Source organism: Xiphophorus couchianus, chromosome 8 (genome assembly GCF_001444195.1).
Source record: "Xiphophorus couchianus chromosome 8, X_couchianus-1.0, whole genome shotgun sequence".
Lineage (NCBI taxonomy): Eukaryota > Metazoa > Chordata > Actinopteri > Cyprinodontiformes > Poeciliidae > Xiphophorus > Xiphophorus couchianus.
In genome coordinates, this window is record NC_040235.1 from 18394284 (window position 1) to 18419292 (window position 25009).

The following is a 25009-nucleotide window of genomic DNA, read 5'->3' on the forward strand; positions in this document are numbered from 1 at the left end:
CATCCCCAAATAACTCAGGAAAAACGAACAATTTTACCAAGCAGTAACGAGCCCGAGGGAACCGAGCTCGTGACATTGTCTGACTCATCTTGACTTAGACGGAAATGCTTTAAAGACCTGCAGCACGACATCAAAGTGTCCCAGGAGCACAAAGTTAAACTGATGATGACTTTTCTTAGAACACAAAAGTTAACAAGTGGTACTCAATACGTTAATCCAGTACAGCTAAGAGAAGTTAAAACTAAAAGAATTGCCTCAATCCCCAAAAATAGACAAGACAAATATAATTATTTGTATTTTTTTTTTTATTATTTTGGCATTTCTTCCGTTTTGTATTTATATTAAGCAAAGTGCATCTTCTTTTCTTCTCATCAACACATTGCACAATACATAAATAATGATGCATATAAAACGTCTTCATATTTACAATTAATAATATATTTATATATAACATAAAATACATTTTTTCGCTTCTTTTTAATTAAATCTCAGTCATTTATTAAACAAGTCCATCAGAATTTATACTTTTTCCTCACTTTTAAAATCCTTTTTTTCTTCTTCTGCCTTTGAACCTCCGGAACAAAAACGAAAAAAAAAAAAAAGGAAAAAGTCTTTTTTTTTTTGTGAGTGGGTGTTGAAGAGGTCAGCATGAAGAGGAGGAAGGCTCCTGCTGCTGCTATCGCGTGTTAAAGATGACTTCCAACCAACACGGGCAGCTGCTGATGAACTGTCTGGTGTAGCACTGTCCCCAACCCTTCACAAAGCTTATCTGCACCGTGAAGCCCGTGCGAGGCTGCTGCGTGAATTCGTGGTCGTTCGGCCTCTGCAGGCTGCACGCCTTGTCATAGTCAAAAGCTTTGATGGAGAATCCGGGGAACACCTTGTGCACGAGCAGCGTGCGCGAGTCCGGGTTGTCCAGTGTGGCCGACTTGATGAAGATGGGGTAGCAGCTGCGGTTGTACACCCACACCCCGTCTGGCTCTCGCGTCAGTTGGATGCCGTAGCCGATCTTGGCCCGCACCATCTGAACCAGTTGGGACTTGTTGTCCGAGCAAAGCTGTCCCAGGCAGAAACCGTTCCCTTGAGGTAGATCGTAGAAGATGTCCAGAGAGGACTCCTGGACCGAGTAGAGGCGTCCGACGCGTGTCTTCTCCTCCCAGTACGCCACCACGCACCAGTGGGCCGGTTCTCCTGACTCCTGCAATGCCAGGGAATCTGGAAGAGGGGAACAAAGATATGGAGACGCTTAGATACAATAAAAAAATTGCAATAAAAGTAAGACATCAAACAATGAAAATGTGCAGATGAAGGAGAAGAAGAGAGAAGAAGGAGAAAAAGATGACTTCATGAAAGATGTGATCAGATGTCATCTAAATCTGAGCAACAAAGCTGCTTAAACATTGCTACAGCTGAACAACCTCGTCCTTATCCCCGTTTTGGGAAATGGAGAATTTGCTTTCGTCAAGAGCCAAAACGGAGCCGTCATCCACAATTTCTGCCATGCAGGAAAACCATATTGGAATTCCTGGACCACAGACAAGAAAAATCAACTCGGAGATGCACTGCCAGGCAAGTTTCCACATGCAGTACAATATTTATCTAGGCATTAAATGCTTATCTTCTGTCTGGCTCGCTGTATTTTTGTAGCGGCACGGCCAACAATGTACTGACGTCAACCTCTTGTCCTGATTGTCTCTACAGCAACATACTTCGCCCTGCTGGAGGAAATGAAGAGTTTGACCGACGGAGACATGGTAACTGATGCAGGGCTTTCACACAAACACATAAACCATGTTGGACGGGCGTCAGAAGCAGGCCGTTAACTCCGATGACAAGTGAGGCCTCGTGGGTCTGAAGTTTCCCCTGAGCGTAGAAAAGAAGTGTAGCACTGGCCGTGCTCCAGTTTCCAAAATCTATCCCCTTTCCCTTTCGAGCGCCTCCTGCGCCGCCGCACTCTCCCTTCATATCTCTATTCCGCAGAAATCTGGCTTCCAGCGACTCCCAGTAAGAAAAGGGAGCCAGTCAGGCGCAAGGGAAATAAATTGAGACAGAGAGGGGGCGGGGTGGGGAGGAGAAGGAATGCTTTTTACATATTTTGACTGTTACTTTTACAACTTTACTTACTCTTTGGACTTTTAAGTGTCTCTTGTGCTTTTTGGCATTATCGCCACATTGCGGCAACTTCTCTCAAGTGTATAAATATCCATTCCTATAGGCCATTTCCCAAACATCAGGAAAGCTTGGAATGTGGGTATATATTTGGAGGAAAACCTGAACAGAGCCCCTCGACCTGGCCCCTTTCATCTAGCAGTAGCTGTGAATGCAACCGGTAATTTGGAAGGTCCCGTCTGGGACTAACTGCGACGCTAATGCGGCAGGATCTCTCCCGGCCCAGGCCGACTTATCCTGGCCTGTCATTAGCCTTCATTAGGAGGGGAAAAAGAAAACATTGGGAGAAGACAGACAGAAAAAGTCTAGGAGAAGGAAAGGGGGCCAGCAAAACTGAAAGCATGCCTTCCATAAAACAAGCGGGGCTGTGTTCTTTGAAGTTGCACTGAGCTGAGCCTCGGGGAATTTATCGTAAATCCATCCTGGTGGGGTGCTAAAGGAAACCAAGTACCCAGCTATCTACATTTGACTAAATGCAGGCGAGAACTAGAATTTATCTTTCTGATAAAAGACAGGAAAGCATTTTATGTCTCAAGATGCCAGACAGTCTCCAAATCCGGCATGTTTTACACATTACAGGAAGAGCCAAGGTTGATAAGGACAAGGACGCACGGGCCTGCTGGTGGAGCTCACCTGTGGGGCCCTGCTGTGTGTGTGTGTGTTATTGCTGAGAGAGACAGAGCTTGGCGTCATAGGTCATTAGAGCGGCTGCCTGTCTGAGCCTGTCATTGCAGCTCGAAAACACTCTGCTATTCAGGACTATACTAACGGCCCTGCCGTTTCCCCCGCCTCGTGGACTAGCCTCTGAGAAACTTTAAACTTGTGGTGCAAGAAAACCACAGAGGAAAGGGGGGGAATCAAGGCAGGAGAAAAGCAAACCGCTGGAAGTCAAGAAGCAGAGGGTCACCCTGTAAAAAACATTTAGATATTTGACTTATTTATGAGTCATTTCAGATTTTAAAGACTAATAATGTGCACATGGCTCCTTATGTCTTAAAAACGACCCTGTTCTCATTTAAACTGCTACATGCTTCACGCATTATTTTGTAGATGGACTTTCCCAGAGTGAGACTTTTTTTTTTCACCCTTTGAGCTGACCTTCACAAAGAAACTAAACTGACTGCTGCAGCTTCAGGTCAGTCTATCTCATGTGACCTGCAGTGGTCAGAGAGCCAGATATGTAGAGAAAGACCTGAAGACAGCAGCTGAAATGATGACTGTTAAAAATTATGATGATCAAAGCAAAAAACTGAGCTTTCAATGCAGGAAGTTTTTTTTTTACCATTTTGTCAGCTGGTAATACATGAACAGAGTTAAGATGAGACAAAGTGATAATTAAATCATGTGTGAAAAAAGAGCAGACAAGCTTATTGTTAGCCTAGCATTTCAGCTAACTCCCCAGAATCAAAATATTTCCAGCAGGAATAAGACAGAGCTCACTACAGACAGTAGTTATATTTGTAGAGACAGATATATCTTTAGAAACATAAAACTGTCTTGGCAAAAAATATCTGTTATCGTCATGAAAAAATGTCCAGACTCGTACTTTAAAGCTTATGTTAGTTATTTTCCAAGCATTAACGGGTATCAGACTGGGGAAAAAATACAAGTCTGAATCTCATGGAGAAAAGAAGTCAATATACTGACAGTCTTATGTTTCTTTCACAAAAGAAACTGCAAATGGACTAAAAAATGCTTGTGTTTCAATATCCATGCCACCACTTTTTAACAGAGACATCAGCAGATTTCTGTCGACGCTCAAATGTCTCCTGCAGGTAAACAAACCCAAACCCATTCAGTGAATCAGCCGGCGGGAAGGCGAGACAGCCAGACTCCTCTCTCTGCGGGGTGCTGCCTCGCAAATAGTAATGTTCACAGCTTGTTCTGACAGCAGATGAGCTTACACCTCATGAGTTATGCTGCTGGACAAACATGCATGTATGAAAACACTCACTAATTTTAGCGGCGTCACATAAACTCACCTTAGTTTCCAAATGCTTATTTAACTTGGGTTTTTTATTTTTTTTATTTTATAATCATTGTATATAAAGGGTGTCAAGCTCGCTGAGTTACAGCCTGACACTGTTTCAGATGTATCCGTCATAAGTGTGTGTCAGGTGAAGTCGCTGTGTGTGCCTGTTCATTGGCTCCAGGTCTTGAATATTCACTGTGGGCTCTGATTGTACATCTGTCTGCGTGTCCGGGTTCTGGATGTCTGCCTGTTGAAGCATTAGTCTGAGTTTCTGTCTGCCTCCCCACCTGCTCCCTTCTGCACTCTGGCCTCTAAGCTCCTCGTGTCTCGGGCTTCTCCTCCTCGCCAGAGATAAGCTGGCTAGCCGGCAGCCTGTGGCCATCTGTCACTCTAACCCTTTCTGTCCTCCTCCTGTTAGTTGTCTGCTGCTGCTGCTGTGTCCCATTCCCGTTTGTCCCATGGGGTCCACATGCAAACACCCAACCCCCGCACCTCCACATCTAACAAAGCCTTTTCCTGCCTCTTCACAACAAAGCAATCAAGCTCTCGAGTGATGATGTGTCCAGCTGTCCTAGTTAAAGCCAGTTTTTGCAATGGACAAAACAGCATTAAATGGACCGGACAACTAAGGTTTAAGAAACTTATGAGTAAGAAAGCACTCAACTTCTTCCATCATGTTGCTCCTACGGTTTATAGTTCATAGTGGTTATAGATGCTTACGTAATTTTTCTGCAGACATCTCACCTACAGCTGCACACAGACAGTAAGCTGGCTAAATGAAATCTAACACACATTTTAAAATGTTTAAAAGTCAGACAGACTCAATAGGAAATATTTCCAATCTTTATATAAACTGCAGCGAGTCAGTTATGGGCTACAAGTATGTAAAGCAGCAGACTGCTGGCTGGCTGGCTGGCTGGCTAGCTGAGCAGATAGTTCAAAAATATTTTTAAGCTAATAGTTTGTTGTGCTTGTGTTAATCAAAGAGCAGAATGACTAGAAAGTAAGATTTGCTACATAACAAGTTTGACAACTTCAACTAAACTTTCAATAAATACTGTGCAATGTGTGAAAATACTGCAAGCCTTATATCTTTATGCGCACAAATGTTCTTATCACAAGTTGTTCTGTGACCTGCAAATAACGCATCACAGATATCCGACAACTGTAAATATTTATCAAACCGTCTACGCAGTTATGCAGTGCTGAATTTTTAGCATAAGCACCACAGACTTAACTGGGTGTCAACTCCCCTGTTTTAATGCTCTACAACTTTAATAAAGCAGATGCCAAGTTAGCAGAGACAACTGGACTGAGCCGAAGGGGAAGCGAGGCAGGACGGCTGTGAAGGAGGGTGAGGAGGTGCTAGACTCGCTGCACTGCTCCCAGGGACACAAACACAGTCTGGAAAGGTTAATCATTACCTCTGTCTGACTCCACACACACAGACACCCACCAGGTTGGTGCTATTCTTAGAAGTCAGCCGATCCACACACATTACACTCGGTCTCTCGCACACGATTTTCAGCCTTCGGTTCTGTACAGTTTCAATATGAGTAAACGGCGAGAAAGCGCCAAGAAGCGCCTCGCATCGATCCCTCAGAAATCTGCGGCTGTTTGGGCCTCTCTCGCCTCAGACGTGTAATGGCCCTGTCATCAGACACACTGGATGAAAACTGGAATGAGGAAGACATGAGGGAAACAGCTCGAGGCAAGGGGGAGGAAGGGCTCGTCACGGTGCCTTATTTTCTAAGTCAACACCCTCTCGCAAGCCGGGGAAAGTCTATTCCAAAGGTCAAGGGTCAGCCTGGAGGCATTCCTTTTGTTCTTTCTGCCAGGCCGTATAAGTCCAGCCTCCCCAAAAGATGTGTATGCATGTGAGTGCACCTTCATCTGCAGTCAAAGCTAAGCACCTCTCCATTATTACAAACAAAACACGAGGTGTCATTGATTTCTCTCTTTTGGAGTTTTAGAGTCCCGACAACGCTTCGAAAGCCAGCTCGCAGCGCCTCTAAGGACTGTCTGGCTCACTCCTTGTGCAGCCAGAAATTCAATGACAGGCAGCCACTCCAGAAGAAGAAAGGACAGCAGTTTTACTGTGCAGCACCAAGGAAAGTAGATTGTCCTCATCTCACATCAATGTAAAACAACAGCAACTTCCCAAAATAAAGACCATCTATCTTCAGCTGAGTATCAATGCCACTAAAGGATGCTTAGTGGTGATACTTGTTAACAATAGCAAACAATTCCGAACAAAACTGTATTACTGTGCAAATGAACAGTTTCATTTGAGGAGCTCTAACTTCAACTCACTAAATGCATCAAACTCATCAAATGACAGCATCTACTTAAATGTACTCCTCTGAGTTTAATAAAATCTAGTTAAAGGTAGTGTGCTTTGATACATAAATGGAGAAAACCTTACAATTTCTTCATATTCTAGTGGATTCAAAATTACTAATTCTATCTAAGACCCAGCAGCACATTGTCTTAAGCTTGTTATGGTTCTATATGTTACAGGTTGCTTTCCAACACCAAAGCTTATTATTGGTCTGGAAGATTGGCTTGAGTGGCTTTCTTAGCCAACAGACAGGAAGTGAAGCTTTAGGATGACAAGTAACTGAAGCTGCTAACTCCCTCCACCCCCCACCCCAATCTCAAGAATCGTAAATAAACCTTGATGGCAGGAAAACCACACAGGGGAGTGGCCCGGTTTGTCTATCTGCAGATCTGACTTCTTGCAGAAACACAGATAGAGAGAATGAGTTGCAGACACGCCATCTCGAACATGAGCCATCCGGCTGCGACGGGGGGAGAAGATAAGGAGACGAAACTGCTCGTGTTTTCCTACTTGCTGTCCGTAGCTCAGTTTTTCTCAGGAGCTTCTCAGGTTTGTCATGGTCATTCAGAAATATGAACAAAAAAACAAAACTTGTGAACATTTCATCCCTCCAGTCCCTGGGCTGCATCTTTTACATGGCACTCAGAAGGTCCCAAAAGCTGTATGACAATGCTTTCTAATGGGACGTTTTCTTTCCTAATGCTGGACCTCTTTCCCATTCCTGTTGAGTTCTTAGTACAACACTTCATCAGGCTGACCCTTGCACGCTCACACACACACAACCACTCCCTGCAACCCAGATTTCCCAGGGTGACAGGACAAATAAACACAAGGCACTTTCAAACACGGTGCCAGGCCGGCTAGAGTGATGTCATGAGCTCACTTTTGCAGACACACAAGTCAGGAGACTTCCCACAAGATCGGTATCTAGGAGAAGCACTGTCACACACACTCACACACATACAAATATATATAGATAGATGGACAGACAAGATGAACAATTGCCTACATTGTTGTAGCTAAAAGACCGTGGGAACTAAATCAGAAACCACAAACAGAAAACAGACAACCAGCAGTTCCAGTTGGATGTGGCCTGAGCGGTGTTTTTATCTTATTTGTATTTATATATAGCTCTGTATACCTCTAACTGTATGCGGTTGTTCCAGCGCTGATAGAGATGCAGTTACTGACACACAAAGGCACTCAAGAGTACACAAAAGACAAACTGACTCCATGAATGAGCAGGCAGGAGGGTGGAGACACACACACACACACGCAGGTTTTATGGGCATATGTCTCCACTTATTTCCATTTTTTTAATTCTCCATACAAGTGGTTTGAGTTCTCCTTTTCCACTGCCCCCTTCACACATTCATTCACCCCACCCCCTAGATATAGCTTCATACCTTAGGTAATGTCAAAGCCCACTCCCACAGAGCCACTGCGAACCAAAACAATGTTCATCTTGTCCTGGGCTTCCATCCAGCTTTGGCTCAGAACCAGAGCTGCAGAGCCCTCCTGTCAACCGCGCTAAAGGTAACGTTTTTTACCGGCAAGCACATCGTCCCAAAGCATTTGAGGCAAAGGGAAAACACAAAATACATGCAGAGCAAAGCAAGACTCAACTCTCCTCAATCCCACTCCATCATCCGCCGCCTTCTGCGTGCATGTTTTTCCGATTTGTGCAGCATAATGACACAGGGTGGGGAACAGAGGGCGGCCAAAACCAAAATTAAGTCCCTTGCCAAGAGGTTGGCTTGGCTGCCTCGCAAGGAGAGGAAGTGGGGAGTAATGAGAGATCCTGGCCCAGCACAGAGCGGCCCGGCTCTGCTTTGCTCAGCTCGCTGGCTATAACACGCATCCTCCAAATTACAGAGAACCGAGCAGAGCTGCCGGCCATCTCTCCCTCCACCCAAAGCCGCCATCTTCTCTGCCTCTTCATTCCCTTCTCTTAGTGTTCATATGAGAAAACCAACAAGAAATGGAAACTAAATAGTAAATTTTGGTGAAAACAGTCCTCATTTTCAAGAGTGCATTTCTCCGGTCAGTTCCACTTTTTCTGATGCCCTGCCTTCCTCATTTCTGGTTGGTGTACCCCCAGTGTTTGTTTTCCATCAAGATGAGGCCTCAGCTGCCTCTCTGTCCACTCGGCTTTTCCTCAAAGACATGAGGTCATATCCTGCGCGGCCCTTTCCTCTCCCTGCTAACCCAAACAAGGCAGGAATCCTCAGCAAGAGGAGGCACACTGAGGGTGCTCTGTTGCAAGCTTCCACTCTTAATTTTCTTAAGTGTAAAAACCTCCTAGTGTGAAAATATTTCAAGATAACGCCCAATAAAGCCTTTTTTTTATTTATTGATCCATGGTGCCAGGACTAAATTTAATCTCCATCACAGCCCCTGATCAAGGTTACACTCCAAGCCAATTCACTGGATGACTAATTGACTGGCCAAGGGGCCGGGTGACTGTCTGTCGAGGTAGGCTGGCGGTATAAGAATACAACTTGGCCTAAATTTAACCTGCAGTGGGAGGAAGTGCCTGTGTGACAATCGGCCATGCGCCAGGGCTCGCACCAGGCCATTTTATCTGCTCGCCTGTGTGTGCGTGCGCGTGTTTGTGAGAGTGTACATGCCACCACTGTGCGACTGGATCCGGTTACACACAGGCACTCTGGGTCAGCCCCCAACGGCACCAGCAGGCATGCCACTGACACTCAGATGCTACACTTTCAAGCGTCTGGCACAAACAGAAGTCTACTTTATGGAGTACTTGTATGTATGGGCCATGGTACTACGCAACCGATATTATCAAATAAAACACACACTTAAAGCAACTGATATTTGTATTACTTTAATCTAGATTGAAATATATGGAAATAAACAAGATGTCATCTTACTGAAAAGATAATGAAGTTTGGATCTTTGCGCAAGTACAGTTGAATTTACGCATTTAATTAATTCTTCATTCACCAATGAAGCCACGCCCCCTATATTCACTTTGCAACACATACATGTATAACGTCTAAACCCTTGGACTATGAAAGACACATTTTTGAGGCCAGAGCACAAGACTGCTAAAACCACACATTTGAGCTCATGAACAATTAAGTGAAGCAAGTTTTAGTTATATTATTGACTGAATATATTCAATGTAAGGTGTTATTGTTTAACTTGCAAATATCTAAAAAATATCAACCCAAGACAAAAAGAAATTGTGAAATTTATGTATGGATACGGTTTGTTCAAATTACAACCATTTTACATTTTTCCCAAAGGAGAAACTCTGTTACAAATGCATTGATGAAGCCCCACCACAAGGGGAAAAAAAAGTAACAAGCTATACTGAGAGAAAGTTGTTGATTGGCCGGTAGCCAATAACAGCTTCACATTTTTGGTTTTCTCAGAAAGGATTGTTAAGGACTGATTTGTATATCATGCATTGTCTCTCTTTATGGGTTGGGTGTATTGTTTTGCCCCCCAGCTTTTATGAAACGACATTATGCAGCAAACTCTGCAGAGCTGTGACTGCTTCAATAAAGACTTATTGGAGAGATGTTAAAGCTCGACAGGCAACAAGAACGCCTTCTAAGCTGCTCATAACTAAGAGTTACTTAACACTCCAGAGATTCATAACCAACAGTCCAGCACCCTCTTAACCCTGACCTGATCTCCATTTCTCAATCCCTAATCTGATCTCCCAGCTCAATGCCTGGGTGAACCTATAAACCCCTGATCTAGGTCTTCGCCAAGATTGGTGGCCCTGACGCCCGGCTCCAGCCATCCTCTCCTCTTCCCTTCCCCTCTGCTCTGTTCCAAGCCGATGACGTGGGCTAGTGAGAGGAGCTTTGGAGCCGCTAGTCTGGCAGGCAGCCTAGTTTGCATTTGTGCTTGTCGCTGTCACAGTTCACTTAACTCCTTCCATCCTGAGCAATCTAGGCATTCCCCTGAATGTAGAAACGGAGAAGAATTGATTTATCTAAAGTCTGAATGAACTATGTCTTTGGAGGTGAGTTCACTAGTTGTTCTAGTCCCTCTCCTCAAAGAAAGCAAGTTTATTATTGTAAAACAATGTAAGACGTAGCAAGTCTCTTGCTGATTTCCAGTATCCTTTAAGCCTCCCTCTCCTTTCTGTGAATTTGTCTGAAGAACAACATAAAAAGGGCAAAGTGAGTGAATTGGAAGGTCAGCAGCAGGGCCTCTGGGGGAGCCATGTTTCTTTTGTCAGGCTCCCAGAGGGAGGGAGCCAAGCGGGGAAAACAGGGAGGGTGAAAGAAGAGGCAGAGGAGGAATAGATTACACCCCCAATTCGTTTGGCTAGCAGCGGAAATCATGGGGGCAGAGAGCTTTGGCCATCACGCCTCAGCCCTTCTACCTCTCCTGCTCTCACTGAGGAGGCCCATTCACCAAAGACGCTGCCTGCCACGGCCATGTCCTCCTCGCCAGGAAGGAAAACAGGGGAGGAGGGGTGGCCGAAGAAGGGAAAACGAAGGGAGGGCGCCTGCTAAGCCTCCACTTCTTGGGTTTCACTGTTTGAACAGTGTATGAAATGTGTCTTTAGTTAACACACAAAAGGGGGACTTTAGTGTCCATCCTGATGGTCTGGAGGAGGATGTGGGGTGTGATTTTTGGATCTTCTGCTCTGACACACACAGGCAAGTAGGCTAAACCCTCCACCCCCAACCACCAAACAAAGGACGGGGGCGGGGGGAAACGGGCAGCGAACACCAACTGACATAAAACAGGCTTTAAAGGCTTTATAATGAGAACCATATGCGGCAAATGAAAGCAGAGAACAGCACTGGAGAGCAAACCCTCTCCCTCTCTCATGAGCATCATCGTATTCTGCAGCCTGTGGGTAAGGAAGGCGACTCTGCCAAGGGGGGCAGGGGGGTAACAGGAAGGACTCTCATGGAGCCTGAAACACGTTCAGCATAAGAGTTGGAGGAAAGTAAGGTGCTCTGTGTCTCAGCCTACAGGAGAGTTACTCTCCGTCTACAAAGACATCCACTGTATCTGCAAACATAACGAAACAAACACTCAAATGTCGGTTTAAGCCTGCTTTCCATTCCTCTCCTCAACAACACTACATGCGCTGAACATATTCTTCTGCAAACAACAGCCTGGCGTGTTTGTCTTCCATTACAACATCACACAGAGAGCGATGGGAGAGGAGAAGGGAGAAAAGAGGAGCGTTGTTCAAAGAGCCAGAAGGGAAGAATTTATGTGGCTGTGGGAGAACTGCACCTCCCTCCTTCACTGGCTGTTTTATTACAGAGGGGAAGCTGGGGCCCCCACAATCACCGCCTCATCATCGCAAGTATGGAGGGGAGATGATGTGTGTGTCAGGAGGAATGTGAAGCGGAGGGAAAAGAAAAACAGAGGAGGGAGATGATGAGGAGGAAGAGCAGAAAAATGGGTGATATAAAGGCGAGATGTATTGGTGGGAATATTTACCTGAAAGCCCCACAGGGGCCGAGTACGTAGTTCCCCCAGTCTCACTGGATGAAGGCCCGGAGTCTGGAGAATCTGATGGAAAGAGAGACTCTGAGTTAGTACTGAGCGTGTTCCTGTGTGTGATGGGAGACGGCAGCAAAGCAGCAGCTGTGAGGCCGTCAATCATTCGGGTGAAATCAATGCCTAATGAAGACGCTGACGATGAAGCTCACACCCTCTCTCACACACACAGCAGAGAATTTCTTACATCCCTGATAATCCCCCCTATAATCCGGTGCTTTGGAAGGAATGTTAGCCCTGCTTCTTTACACAGACGAGCTGCTGAACCAGAAAGGGTTAGATTCTTTCTGTCAACGACCGGGGTGAGAGCTTGAGTCTGGCTCTTTTATTCCCTGCTCAATAACAAAACGAAATGTTATGATATTCCACATCCCAATATTTCTCACCAAAGGGAAGAATGTCTCGCGAAATGAAGACCTTCTAGTTGAATACATATGAGATAATATGGAAACGGATATGATGAAGGTATAACCTTTGAGCTTAACACTCAGTTGAACCCATATTATAGACTCTTATTTTGAAGTTAAAAAGGAAGTTGCCCTGTTAAACACTTCTGGTCAGGAGAACATGTGTCAAAAGCAATAAAAAAAAGCACAATGACTTATTAATTTGTGTAACCTGTAAGAAGAAATTGACAGAAATAAGTGAGTTTAAGCCTTGTGACAATAGCAGCTAATAATGCTAAAGTTAGCATCTGATTTGTAATTTCTTATCAGAACTAAAGTAAAAAGTTGCTTCATATTTTCAGTAGCTGAAAACAAAAAAAGGAATCAATTTAATCAAAAGTTTTTTTTTTAGTTTTTTAACCAGTCTGAAATGCCAGACAAGATGAACTTTTAGAGTGCTTTGAGAATAGTTGCTACCAGTTGGCTGCTAATGTCACCAGAGCATCCATTTGCCTTGTAGTTTTTTATTAGCAGTAAAGTAAAGGATTATTTCATGTTTTTATGTGTCTGGACTGCATCTGAACATCTCTTAACACAACATGTAAAATACTTCAAATCAAACACAAAGTGGATCATTCTACATTGAACAGATTTGGTTTTTAAAATTTGTGTAGCCTTTATTCCAGTTCTAAGAAAAAGTCAACTAAACTCGCAATTCAAGAACTGCATATTCTGTTCTTGTTACAGATGATTTTCTAACAGATTGTCATTTGTGAAAGCTGAAAAAATAGACATTTAAAATATCTAAAATATTAATATCTGTTTTAAAATAGTTTCAGGCTTACATTTGAATAATATTATTAGAACGTGCTGGGTCTAATACAACTAGAAAGCTTAAAGTAAGGGATAAACCTGTGTGTGTGGGCACCCTTTGAACACTCCTCTACACAAACAGAACTTAGGTCCTGAAGGCAACCATGCATTTAAATCCTATTTAGGGCAAACTATCAGGCAGACCAGGGAGGTAAAAGTAGTCATTCTCTCCTCCTTTTTGAATGTTAAACCCCCCTCAAAGACCTGTAATGTGGACTAGTTCCAACACGACACATGAATGGAGCTTTAAGAGAAGAGTTGTGTACACCGACTAGAGCGAAACTCTGCTGGGAACCGGCTAGTCACTAGTAGCTGCACTAATTATACATTCCTTTAGCTACAAGTCATTCTGTCTATTCACCTAACATCCATTGAACACCAGCGCGACTGAATGATGACTTTTAAGTCAAATTGATCACAATAAGAACTTAGAAAGTAGGGTGTCCAATGTGCAGCTTCAGTGGATGATAAAAATGACTCAATGAAGGCACCAGACAGCAGTGACCACAGTGGTTTCACGGTGCAGTCCCTTGCAACGTCCTGACAAGGCCTGTACTGCTGCGGTCTCCCCAAAGAGATGCACGGGAACAGCCTGGGCCCGTCCTTTAATTCACTGCCAGCACGCCTTGCTCTGGACTCTGGGGCAGCAGTTCACCGCTGACCACAGGGTGCAGAAAGGGGGGCATCAGAGGGAAGGAGCCAAACAGTGTGTGATTTATATTCCCCAGAGCTGAGACAAGGTACCGTTTTATGTCCAGGCTCCTTTCATATTGACCGCTGCCGGAGAAGGACAGGCACCCTGACACACATAACCTCACTTCCTGCTCAGTGGATTTATAAAAGCAGCATCGTAAAATCCACCGCTGCTCCACTTTGTGCGGATATTTACATCCTATCGCCTTCTTAGAGCGAATATTCTGATTTTCTGAATGCTGTAACAGTTTAACCCAGACTGATCTAAAGCAAACACTGCAATATTGGCGTAGAAAATCACATTAACTCCCAGTAATGAAAAGGAGTTGATGACTGACGGGACAGCTTCCCGAGGCAATCTTTATATGATAACCTGAGCTGTTCCACTGTCCAATTACCAAGTCCTTCAGCTTTTCTGGTCGATGCAGACACAGAGCTACAGCTGAACATGTCCTGTCTGCATAAAGAAATAAAGCAAAAATAGTTGTTAAATATGGCTAAAAAGACAAATATTTAGGTCTTAAAACTTCAAAACCCCAGATCAATAAGAAAGCAGGAACTTTCTTGCTCTCCTTAACCTTGCCGCCTGCAGCTCAACAATTCAAGTTCGGTCCGTTCTCTCCACGAGAGGAAACAGGGTGGTAACATGAGTTGTATAATCATTTCCTTTGTCTGCATCCCACTTGCATTTCCTATTTACCTTCTCGTTTCCTTTCAGCACTGGAAAGTCTCCAGCTGAACTCAATACAGAGACGCGACGCCAGCTCTGCAGCCCGTCCCAGCCAATCAGCAGGGAGCCGAGCGTCAAGCAGACATCACTGCCAACATTTTAGATCAATTCTGCTTGTATTTAACATGCTGGAGCCGCTTTTTAAGTGCAACAATATTTACCAGAGCAGCGTGGAGACAGATGACAAAGACAGAATGAAAGGAGCTATGGGGTGGGAGGCAGGTGGGGGGTTGAATTACTGCAGCTGCAGCGCTGCAGCTGCAATGACTTCCTATTGTTTCCACTCACTGAAAGCCACTTTCTCCTCCGAGCCGGCCAGTCAGCTGACTGGTCACTGTTTAACTCGGAGCTCTTTCTGCACCAGTACACACCGAGATGGGTAATGAGTCAGAAAGCACGAGAGAGATGGAGATAATTTAAAAAAAAAAAAAAAAGAGGCGGTTTACAGTCAGAAAAATCTTTCACATCACCTCCACCTCTTCAGTCTTTTCTGGTTGTAGGGTAAAATTTAAACTGACCTAATAGGTGATGACATAACGCAATAAGGATAAGGGCAGAACAGCATGGGGCCGGTTGAGTTCACCATTTCGTATCTTTGTAGTTCAGCTTTTGCTCTTGAGTTTTATCGGTCCATTATACTGCGCTCTGCCACAGACAGTCAACCTGTTGGTAATTTTCTATAACCATCTCAGTTTATGTAAGGAAATTTGCCTATTAATAATAATAGGCAGATCAAGCCTGATCAAGGTATTTTGACTTGATCAGGGTTCATATTTTAAAGTTCAATCTGCCCTGGCAGCCATGTTGGAAACTGAACTTTAGGCAACTCAAAGACCTCAGATGTTCCCTGTAAAGATTCAGACTTAAGAGGGCGTTCTTGTTGCATTTTAAACTGCAAGCTGTTAAAAATCATCTTCCGTGTACAATTGCATTACACTGTTAAACATGGCTTATGTGTTTAATGTACTTCATGGTCAAATCTTTGAAGTACTATAATAAACTTGAGATAATATCAAAATGCCCAAAATTCATTTATATCGTCATTTAATTGTAGATTTTTTTTAAATGCACAAGGTACATGGATTTTAGTGCACTATGAAGATGAAAGTTACATTAAAAGTTGTTGGAGTTTTTTTTGTTTGTTTTGACTGTAAATGTATCACTGCCTACAGTCAGAGGACAAAACCCACTAACAATCAATGAATTAATCAATTAATATTCCCCTCATGGAATATACAGCTGAATGAAATAATCCAAACAGCAAAACTAATAATCTCACCCTTATATTGGGGTTTCTAAACCACAATTACTGGTTATGGATTTCAATCATTACCCATGCGTGTAGAAGTGAACATTCTGGGTTGACTCCTGTAAAATATGTCTGATTACAAACCCCAATCAAACCATAATACAGTTGAGTGACCTCTTTCTGGTGAATATTCAGCACTGCCATAACCACACTTCCTTACATTAAGCTGCGAATCGATGAAATACAACTCTTTTAAATCATCACTTGTCAAGGCAGGTACAAAATGACGGATGGTGCAAAACGCCCCGAGGAAGACAGCTTCCTGAGATTTCCCTGGTCAAACTGCAAAATGGTGAAATGATGAGCATACTCAAAAGAGAAAAAAAAATCACCTAAACCCCCAAAATTACAGTACACCCACAGACGTAGGTCAGCGATACCCCCGGCCACACACACAGACTACATTCTGTAGATTTTTCTCAGGGATTGGCTCCAGAGATGCTGCTGCCCTGTCTGCATCTCACAACAGACAGATGAGGGCACAAACAAACCGTCTCACACTCAGACATACCCACCGCCCTTGCTGACGTGCCACTCAGTCTATAGCTGATATCTCAGCTTTGTATTGCCTTGCCCTGGCTGCCAGCCATGCTGGAATTGGCCAGCCAGCCAGGCGTGCCACTCCACTGCTATCATAAATCACAACATAACGTGGAGCCATTTCGTCTCATACACACACAAGCACACACACACACACACACACGCACAGCAGAAGCATACTAAATGAAGGTGTTATGTAAATCCAGACAAAAACACAACACATACATATCTACATTTTAAGATTTTCAACCCTTGGAAAAAGCTCACCTGGTGGTTTAAGATAATCCATGGGATAGCGGGAATATGGAGGAGGAGGAGACTCTGTGTGGAGGAGAGAAAAAAACAGAGAGATTTAAACTTTGAGATAAGAGTTGTCATTCTTCAGCCAGAGGAAAAAAAAATAAAAGATTTGTGTCTGTCAGCTCCGCCTGAAGAGGCAGGCAGTGAGGCCGGCCGGGCGGCTATTGCCTTTCATTGGCAGGCAGATAAACAGGGGGCCGCCTGGCGCCAGAAGGGCCACTATCAGCGTCTAGGACAAACTGAGATACGGGCCTCTTTTGGCCCGGGACGCCAAGCAAGCACACACACATACAGAGAGAGAGAGAGAGAGAGAGATGGAGTGAAAGAAAGAAAGAGAGGGGGCTGTAAACTTCAGTGTGGAAAGACTGGAGTCCTGGCTGAGGCACTCTGCACTTTGGAAATGCCAATTATGAAATGTTCAGATAGCAGTCAGGCTGCTTGTTTGGAAAGCAGGGCTTAGATGAAACCCAAAATGTTATTTTATTATTATTATTATTTCACGGGCAGCCATAAAATGTTGTTTTTTTATTAGGAGGTCAAAGAATTTCAAAATGACCCTTAAATATTAAATGTTTCCATAGCAAATGACAGACTTGAGACTTGATAAAGCTCCCAACAGAAAGAAAAAGCAGTGGTGCCTCCAGAATGGGTGCGAGGCCTGTCCAGATAGTCTCAAATGTACATCGTCTTATTTTTTCTACATGAATATGAAAGACTGAAAGAAAGAAATGAATGAATTCCAACAACTTTGGGTGAATTCACATAAATTTGTAACTCGACATTGGCATTTCACCTCTTTCTATACCCAAGCTATTGTCAGCCAGTTTATTTTTCTTCATCTTTGCGAATTATGGAAAGAGATAGTCATGAAAAAGCTAAAATCTAATGTATAATTAGCTTAGCCATAAGCTGTTAACCTTATGTGTTGGAAATTAACCTAGGGTTGAATATTACCATCTGCAGCCGCGGTGAAAGCTAATTGCTGGCTAAAAGTAAGATCGCCCTGGCTGGAGTAACAAGTTCCCAGTTGGGTACATAAACAGTTACGTATCCACACTCTGGTAGTTGCCAAGGAGATGAATATTAAATGACTTTGCTGTCGGGCCTTCTTGGTGTTACCGCGACAACCGTCTTTCCATCATCCCAGAATTATACTGCATGCGTCTCCGCTCCGCTGCTCACTTCGCAGGCGGAGTGGAGTCGTTCCAGACCACCGTGATTAGAGCATGGACATCAGTGCATCAGAAATTGCCAGCAGACTTCTAAGCCAAAATTGGCAACTTCTGTGAGTTTGTTCAAATTCAAGTAACTGAGTACAACACTACATTACATCCTCAACATTAATGAGGCCCCTTCGTGTTTGACAATTTCTATACAAATCCGACTTATACTCCGGTGTATGTTATGTTTAGTTTTTTTTCCTCTTCATGATGCATTTTGATTGATGCAACTTATACTCCAGAGAGACTTGCAGCCTGGAAAACATGGTATTTATATTTCATCCTACTTTCACTCATTTTAGTTCCATTCTGGCCAGTTAATTCTTATAAAAAATAGTTCCAAGCAACCTTATGTTGGCCTCCTTCTATATTAAAGCCTTCTAAAAATATATCATGGCTTTTAGTTTAGGTTTGCCTCCCTGAAATAAGCAAAATAAATAAATTCATTGGTCCCCCTAATCAGACCGCCCCTTTTTTGAAACTTTATGGAGTCGCCCCTGTGAAAAAGGACCTCTTGGCACGTACATAAGTTGACTTTGACCTTATGGAAACTCGAAACCCCTCGTTCTGGAGAGGTGATGTCATCTGATTTCGGATAATTTAACAATAACTTGTAGCCAGCACATCTCCTTCTGATAATTTTGACAAGAACTTTTAAAATAATTCAACTCACCAAGTTCACACAGTCTGCTCATGTGGTGCGGGTTGCAGCAAACTAGGTCCGGGTTGATTTTCCCGTAGGATTCACAGCAAGACAGCCTCTTCAGCTCCGAGGAATGCCTGAGGTCCGGCCACCTGAACACTTTGTAGAGCAGCATGGGGAGAGAGTAAGACTGCTGACCCACTTTGGCGTCCACTTTGCTGGGCAGGAGCAAGCAGGGGCTCCGGGCGCCCCCCTTGGACTCCACCGCCTGCAAGAGCACCTCCAACTGTTTCTCCTTGATCTTCTTCAGCACCGAGTGGGTCAGCGCCTTTAGTTCGGCCTCCGACCCGGCGTCGTTGGACTTGGCCACCTTCGCCGCTTTGCCCATGCAGCAGCCCCCCGAGGAGCCATGCGTCCCTCTGTCCGCCTCCCCGTCGCCCTCCACGGGCGCACGGCTCCTCCAGAGTCGCCGGACGAGCCCCGATCGTTTGGTCCTAAACATGCGGGACGAGAAGAGGGTTTCCCGGCTAACAAACGAGCATGGTGTCCGCAAATCATGAAGATTCCGGGATCCGAGTCCAGGCAGTGACAAGCAGCCTGAGAGGATACGGTGGAAAAGCTGGGAGCTGGATGAGCGGAGGAAGTCTGTAGCATGCGCCAGTCTCCGTCGCCTTCTCCTGCAGACTTAGATCAGCGGAAAAACAGTCAAGAGGGTTTCACGGGACAGTCAGCTTGTCCCCCAGGAATAAATCACCATCACCTCCACTGTCTAGCAGCTTAGAAACCTTTGCAACCAAGCTGTGAGGAGCCCCGATCTGCAGAACTGGTCCCTTAAAAAAAAAAAAAAAAAAAAGAAAAGAAAAAAAAAGAGAAAAACACTCTCCTTGCAGATTTTCACTGTCAGAAATTTCTATCAGCGTACACTGGATGCTGCTGTGGACCAGGGAAACGGGGGCCTAATTATCCCATGAAAACCCAAGCTGTCCGCTGCATCTTCGGGAGCATTAATCCACAAAATCCCTGATCCGGGCGCTCTCAGCGGCGCTCTCCGCCGATGGTGTCTGCTGTCCGGAGAGGAGCCAGGGAACAAATCCACGTCTGAAGCTCTCTCTCACAACCGAGTAGAGTTGGAAAGCCACGCAGGAAGCGAGAGAGCGAATGAGAGAGAGAGCGGGAGAGAGAGACCACCTCAGTTCGCGTCTACGCAGCGAGTCTGAGAACCTATTTTAGCAAACCGAATCCCTGTCGGGTCAAATATAATCCAGCCTCGTTTTTTTTTTGTTTTTTTTTTCCCCTCGCACGAAGTTTCCGTGGGCCGAGTGTGTAGCAGAAATGGAGCCGACAGAGAGTCCCTCTGCAGGGCTGCTGCTGGTGTTGGTGGAGGGGGGTTGTAAAGGGCTCTCTCTGTGTGTGTGCCTGTAAATGAGGCGGATGGTTTGGGTGCCCTTCCTCCAGTCTCCAGTGCGCATTGACGCGCACGGTCACGTGTGCGTCTAGACACCCTGTCGCTTAAAAGAAATGTGATTGTGTTGCGCAAACAACAGATCAAGTAGAGCCTGCGGAGCGCACACGCACACAAGCGCGCGCAAATAAAAACACACGAGGAGAAAAGTTCAATATATATATTTTTAAAAGTTTAAAAAAGTTAAAAGTTTAGAAAAAAGTTGATAAAAAGGCCAAAAAAAATTTCTTAAAATTATAAGTAGATGAAAAAGAGGAATAATTCTGGAACATTTTCTGAGCTCACAGCACAAATACTGTTTAATAATTGAACTTATTAGATGCAATTCTTTGGATTGAATAAGCAGTTTTCCTTCAGTTCATACAGTTAAAATGTTTAATAAGAGTGTGTCGTGATCGAATCATGATGATTATCCAGGATAGTCTATGTTAAGTATTTGCCTCGACAGTGAAGACGGCAAAAAATAAAAATGGATTGGTTATACGAGTAAAGTTATATTTCAAAGGTAAAGAACATGTGCCTGTCAGTCTAAACTCAGGGTAAAAACTAGACCATACTGTTGGGTCCTAGTCCTAGAAGGGAGCACGCTGCTGCCCCCATCTGGTCATTTAAATTTCAAGTGGTAAATATGAGTTCACTGTCCTTTATTGTTCATCACATTAAAATAAATCCTTTCTCGTTTGACAGCAAATATGCATCTCTGCTCGCTTTCTTGGTGTCTTTATTGCCCGGATTTGTTTTTTTCGTTTGTCCAATAAAGCAAACTTAAATTAGTGAATTCACCCTAGCAAATTCCATTTATGCCCCCTGAACTTTTCCACATTTTGTCAAGTTACAACTACACACTTCAATGTATTTTCCTTGGAATATTTTATGTGACAGACAAACATAAATTAATGCATAATCGCAAAGAGAGAGGGAAATAAACTCATCCAGAGTTAGCATGAGCCTCTTGGCAACTTTATTATGTTCAAGTGGATGGCCATATCATATTGGTCGTCATATTGTTTTTTAGCTTATTGATAATGGATATTGTTACCATCCCTCTGCTGTATACAGTGAACTGAATCTAAATGCACGCTGCATTTTTCAGACATTATATTCTAATATAACTGATTTCCTTTTCCTATCACTGCGGAATTATGCATCACTTGGTGTTTGTTTGTCACCTAAATCTACCCTTCCGTGGCCGTGGAGGTACGTCGAGATGTATGAGAAAGCACTCAAGATAATCTGAAATAACATTGGTCTACAATCCACGCGTGTGTGACCGTGTGTGTGTGTGTGTGTCCTCTGCAGCCCACAGAGGTCCCCCCACAGACATCAGTCCGGGGAGGAGGAGGTGCACTCAGCAGTATGCTAATGTGAAAGAGTCGCCGGAGGGCATTTAGGGTGGGGGGGGGCTGATGATGATGATGAGGACGATGATGATGGTGGTGGTGGTCGGGATGTGCTGGATTGGGGGTTGGGGGTCGTAGAGGGGTTGTGAGTTAGACCATTCCGGCTTTACAACCCCCCCAACTGGCGCCGAGCAGAAGGAGCGACGCAGCAGCGTTTTAACTGGAGTCTGGAAACAATCAGTTGAGGGACGGTGTGTGTGTGTGTGTGTGTGCGTGTGTGTGTGGAGGGGGGGGGGGTCTATCAGAGGGACTTGTGGAAGTGACTGGCTGCCACAGTCGTATATCGTCCCCTCCCCTACCCTCACATCTCTCCTTTCCCTTCCTTTTGTGAGCGCATGAGACCGTTTTCCAGTCCAGACTCCAGGAAGTAGCCAGTTTTATCTAACCCTTTTCCATCTCAGCCCGGCTCAGGAGTCTGTCTGCAGTCTAGCCCGAAGAGGAGAGAGAGAGAGAGAGAGAGACTGTTTTCTGTTACACACTGTGCAGCAGCATGGTTGTAGCGAGCTGTGTGTTTTCTTTAAAGTTGCTTGCAAACAAACCACTTCCATGTTAAAATCCGGCATACGCACATGACGCGCAGATCCAATCACTTTACACGGTGGCATCACGAACATAAAATATCACATTCATTTTGGGCATTTTAATGATGCATTTGAAAAGTTTCTAATGGAGGGTGGAATTATAATACAACTGGCAGCTTTATATTTATTTATTTATTTATTTTACAAAAATAACAATTTTAAAGATTTGCTCCACAATAAGAATTCTGGCATGATTCTGGGTCAAATTTTAGCCCACTTTCTGGCCATGATTGGTAGAGTTCACTTAAGTTTTCTGGCTTCCTGTCAGACTGGGCTTCAAAGCAACGTTTACTCAGTTTAAACAAGGGAGACCCTTCATTAGTCTGCTTTATCCATTTGACCCTGATTCAGACTTTTTTAATGCTTGCCTTAAATTTGTAGCTTTACACAAAAACATTCTTAGATCAGGCTCAATAAAGTTCAGTTGTGTTGCCACAATCAAAAGATGAATGTTTGTTCCAATACCAAGCATGGCAGTGGTAGCATCAAGCTCTGGAGCTATTATTATTATTTATTATTATTATTATTATTATTATTATTAATGTCTTTTTTTTTACCAGTGGTACTGGTGCACTGAGAAATAAGAATAGAATAATTATCAATTATTTTAGATGTCGCAAGCTTGGACACAAGTGGGTGTGCCAATAGTGACCCCAAATACAAATCAAAACCTGTTTTGGACTGGATAAATCAGTAAAACATTAAGATAGTGGAATGAACCCAAACTTAACCATACTGAAAAATTAGGCAACATGCTTGAAATTCGGTGGTAGGAAGCCAACCATTTCAAATAAACTCAAACAATTCTCCATCCAAAACTATGCCAGGCGCTACAAAAAACGTGTGTTTTCTTTTCTCTCTTTAGCTTGCCAAGTGACTTTTAACCAAATATTAGTTGAGATGTATGAATACTTTTCAGTGTGTATGCATAACTTTAATCTGGCTAGGTTATGAGAAAATGCACAAGAAATGTACCCACTTCCAGTTTAGAAAAACAAATCCTTGAATTTTCACATTTTCAATTAGTCAAGCCCTAAAGATAACTGTTTTAGGAGGATACGCCAGTGCAAGAACCTTGAAATTATCATCTTATTAATTTGACATATTTCCTTTCAAAATAAAATTCCCCCTTTTTTTTTTAGATAGATAAGATAAGATAAGATAAATCTTTATTGTCATTGTCGCAAGGACAACGAAATTCAAAGGGTGCCATCAGTCGGTGCACATGCCCAAAAACAAAAAATAACTGTTTCACAATTCACACACAACGCAAAAATCAACAAACTGGCAAAAAAAAAAAAATAAATAAATAAATAAATAAATAAGAACAGCCACATTCTCACATACATCATTTATGATGATTAATGGTTGTTTTTGATTGCATTTAGTTTTGTTATTGCTATCGGGTAGAAACTGTCTCTGAGACAGTTGGTTCTTGTTATAAAATCTTGAATGAAGTTCATAAAATGTAAGATATTATCAGTCATGTTTGATTAGCTTGTTTGTTCCCAGTAAACCTCAAGCAAGGCTGTGGCAGACATCAGCTCCGAATTCAGCACATATGTGCTTTTATGTCTCCTCCTCTAACAGAAAAATGTAAATTTGCAGAATGCTTGAATGAGCTTTTTAAATCTATTAAATTGACCCCGAAGAACTAATTGTATCAAGAGTATGCAGTGGGGTAAAAAGCATTACACAGGAAAAGAGACAATTAGTATTCTAGATAGGAGTTCTGGCCTTTACAAAAAATGTACTAGTACACTTCACTGCTTCCATACAAGGGCTCATGCATGTGCAATTGAGTTTTACTGCATGAACTGCTGTTTCCAAATAGGATAAAAGGCCGTTCATAGGGAATGAATTTCTACAAAGATAAGAATGATGAAAATAAGACAACTTTAATTAAAAAGATAGAAAGGGATTTTTTTCTTCTTTTTTTTTTTTTACATCGCTTGCACATCTGATAACTTGTAAGGAAAGAGCAGGAAAACGCCCACTCTGGTAAATGTCAGCGCATAATTAAAGTAGAAAAGAAAAATCCTGGGGTTAAAGGCAAGAAGCTGAATTTGTTTCTTTTCATTGTGTAGGGGAAAAAGTGTCATCCATTTGTCAACAACTCCACTGGGAAATCTACAGTTGTACACAGTATGAGAAAACCTAAATGTCATGGTGAGCAATCTCTACAAGAGTCTTCATTGCTGTGGCAGGCAAAAGAAAAACCTGCAAGATTGACATTTAGTAGTGCAAAACCTACAATTAATTAAACAGCTGTTTAAAAAATAGGGGTGGAGGCAACGCAGCAATAAAAACAGAACATTAGGAAATACACAGAAAATATAAATGTCAGGTGAGCCAAAGGCATGGCCAGGATTTACCTCAGCTCTTTGTTTTGCTACATCTTTACTCAAACCTGGGGACAAAACTGATATGGAAAACACTCAAAGCACAGTAAAGAAACTAAGCATTTGACAACGCACAACAAAGTAGTCTCTAAACGTAAAAAAAAAGCAGAGTACTCAACTTCCTAGCCCTAAAGTATGTGCAGACATATTGAACTTGGAGGTCAGAATTGGCAGACAAACTCAAGTCTTGCAGCTTACCTTCCAGGTGGATTTTTCCATTTTGATCATTGCATTTAAAAATCAGAGATAAAATATGCAGAAATATGTAATTATCATCTTGTAGTGTTAAATATGTCCAACCTGGTCACAAAACACAACAGCTAGCAAATCCAACGCAGCTAAACTTAGTGTGACGTCATTTCCAGTTTCAAGATATCCGAGGTACACGTAGCAGAGCATGAGTTAGTTATCACTGTTCAATGTCTATCTAGCACATTATCTAAACAGCCAAATATCATGAAATGTGAAGAATTAACA

At 43.3% G+C, this 25009-nt stretch overlaps 1 protein-coding gene across 1 annotated transcript; it reads right to left on the reverse strand.

Annotated features, from left to right (window-relative positions):
• Window positions 1-287: 287 nt before the first annotated feature.
• Window positions 288-20190, reverse strand: smad7 (SMAD family member 7). Its single transcript, XM_028025764.1, has 4 exons — window positions 18718-20190; window positions 16792-16845; window positions 11934-12005; window positions 288-1215 (listed from the first exon to the last, which is right to left on the reverse strand). Exons 1-4 carry the CDS (start codon window positions 19187-19189, stop codon window positions 677-679), a joined length of 1137 nt encoding a protein of 378 aa, XP_027881565.1. The 5' UTR covers window positions 19190-20190; the 3' UTR covers window positions 288-676.
• Between the last annotated feature and the right edge of the window lie 4819 nt (window positions 20191-25009).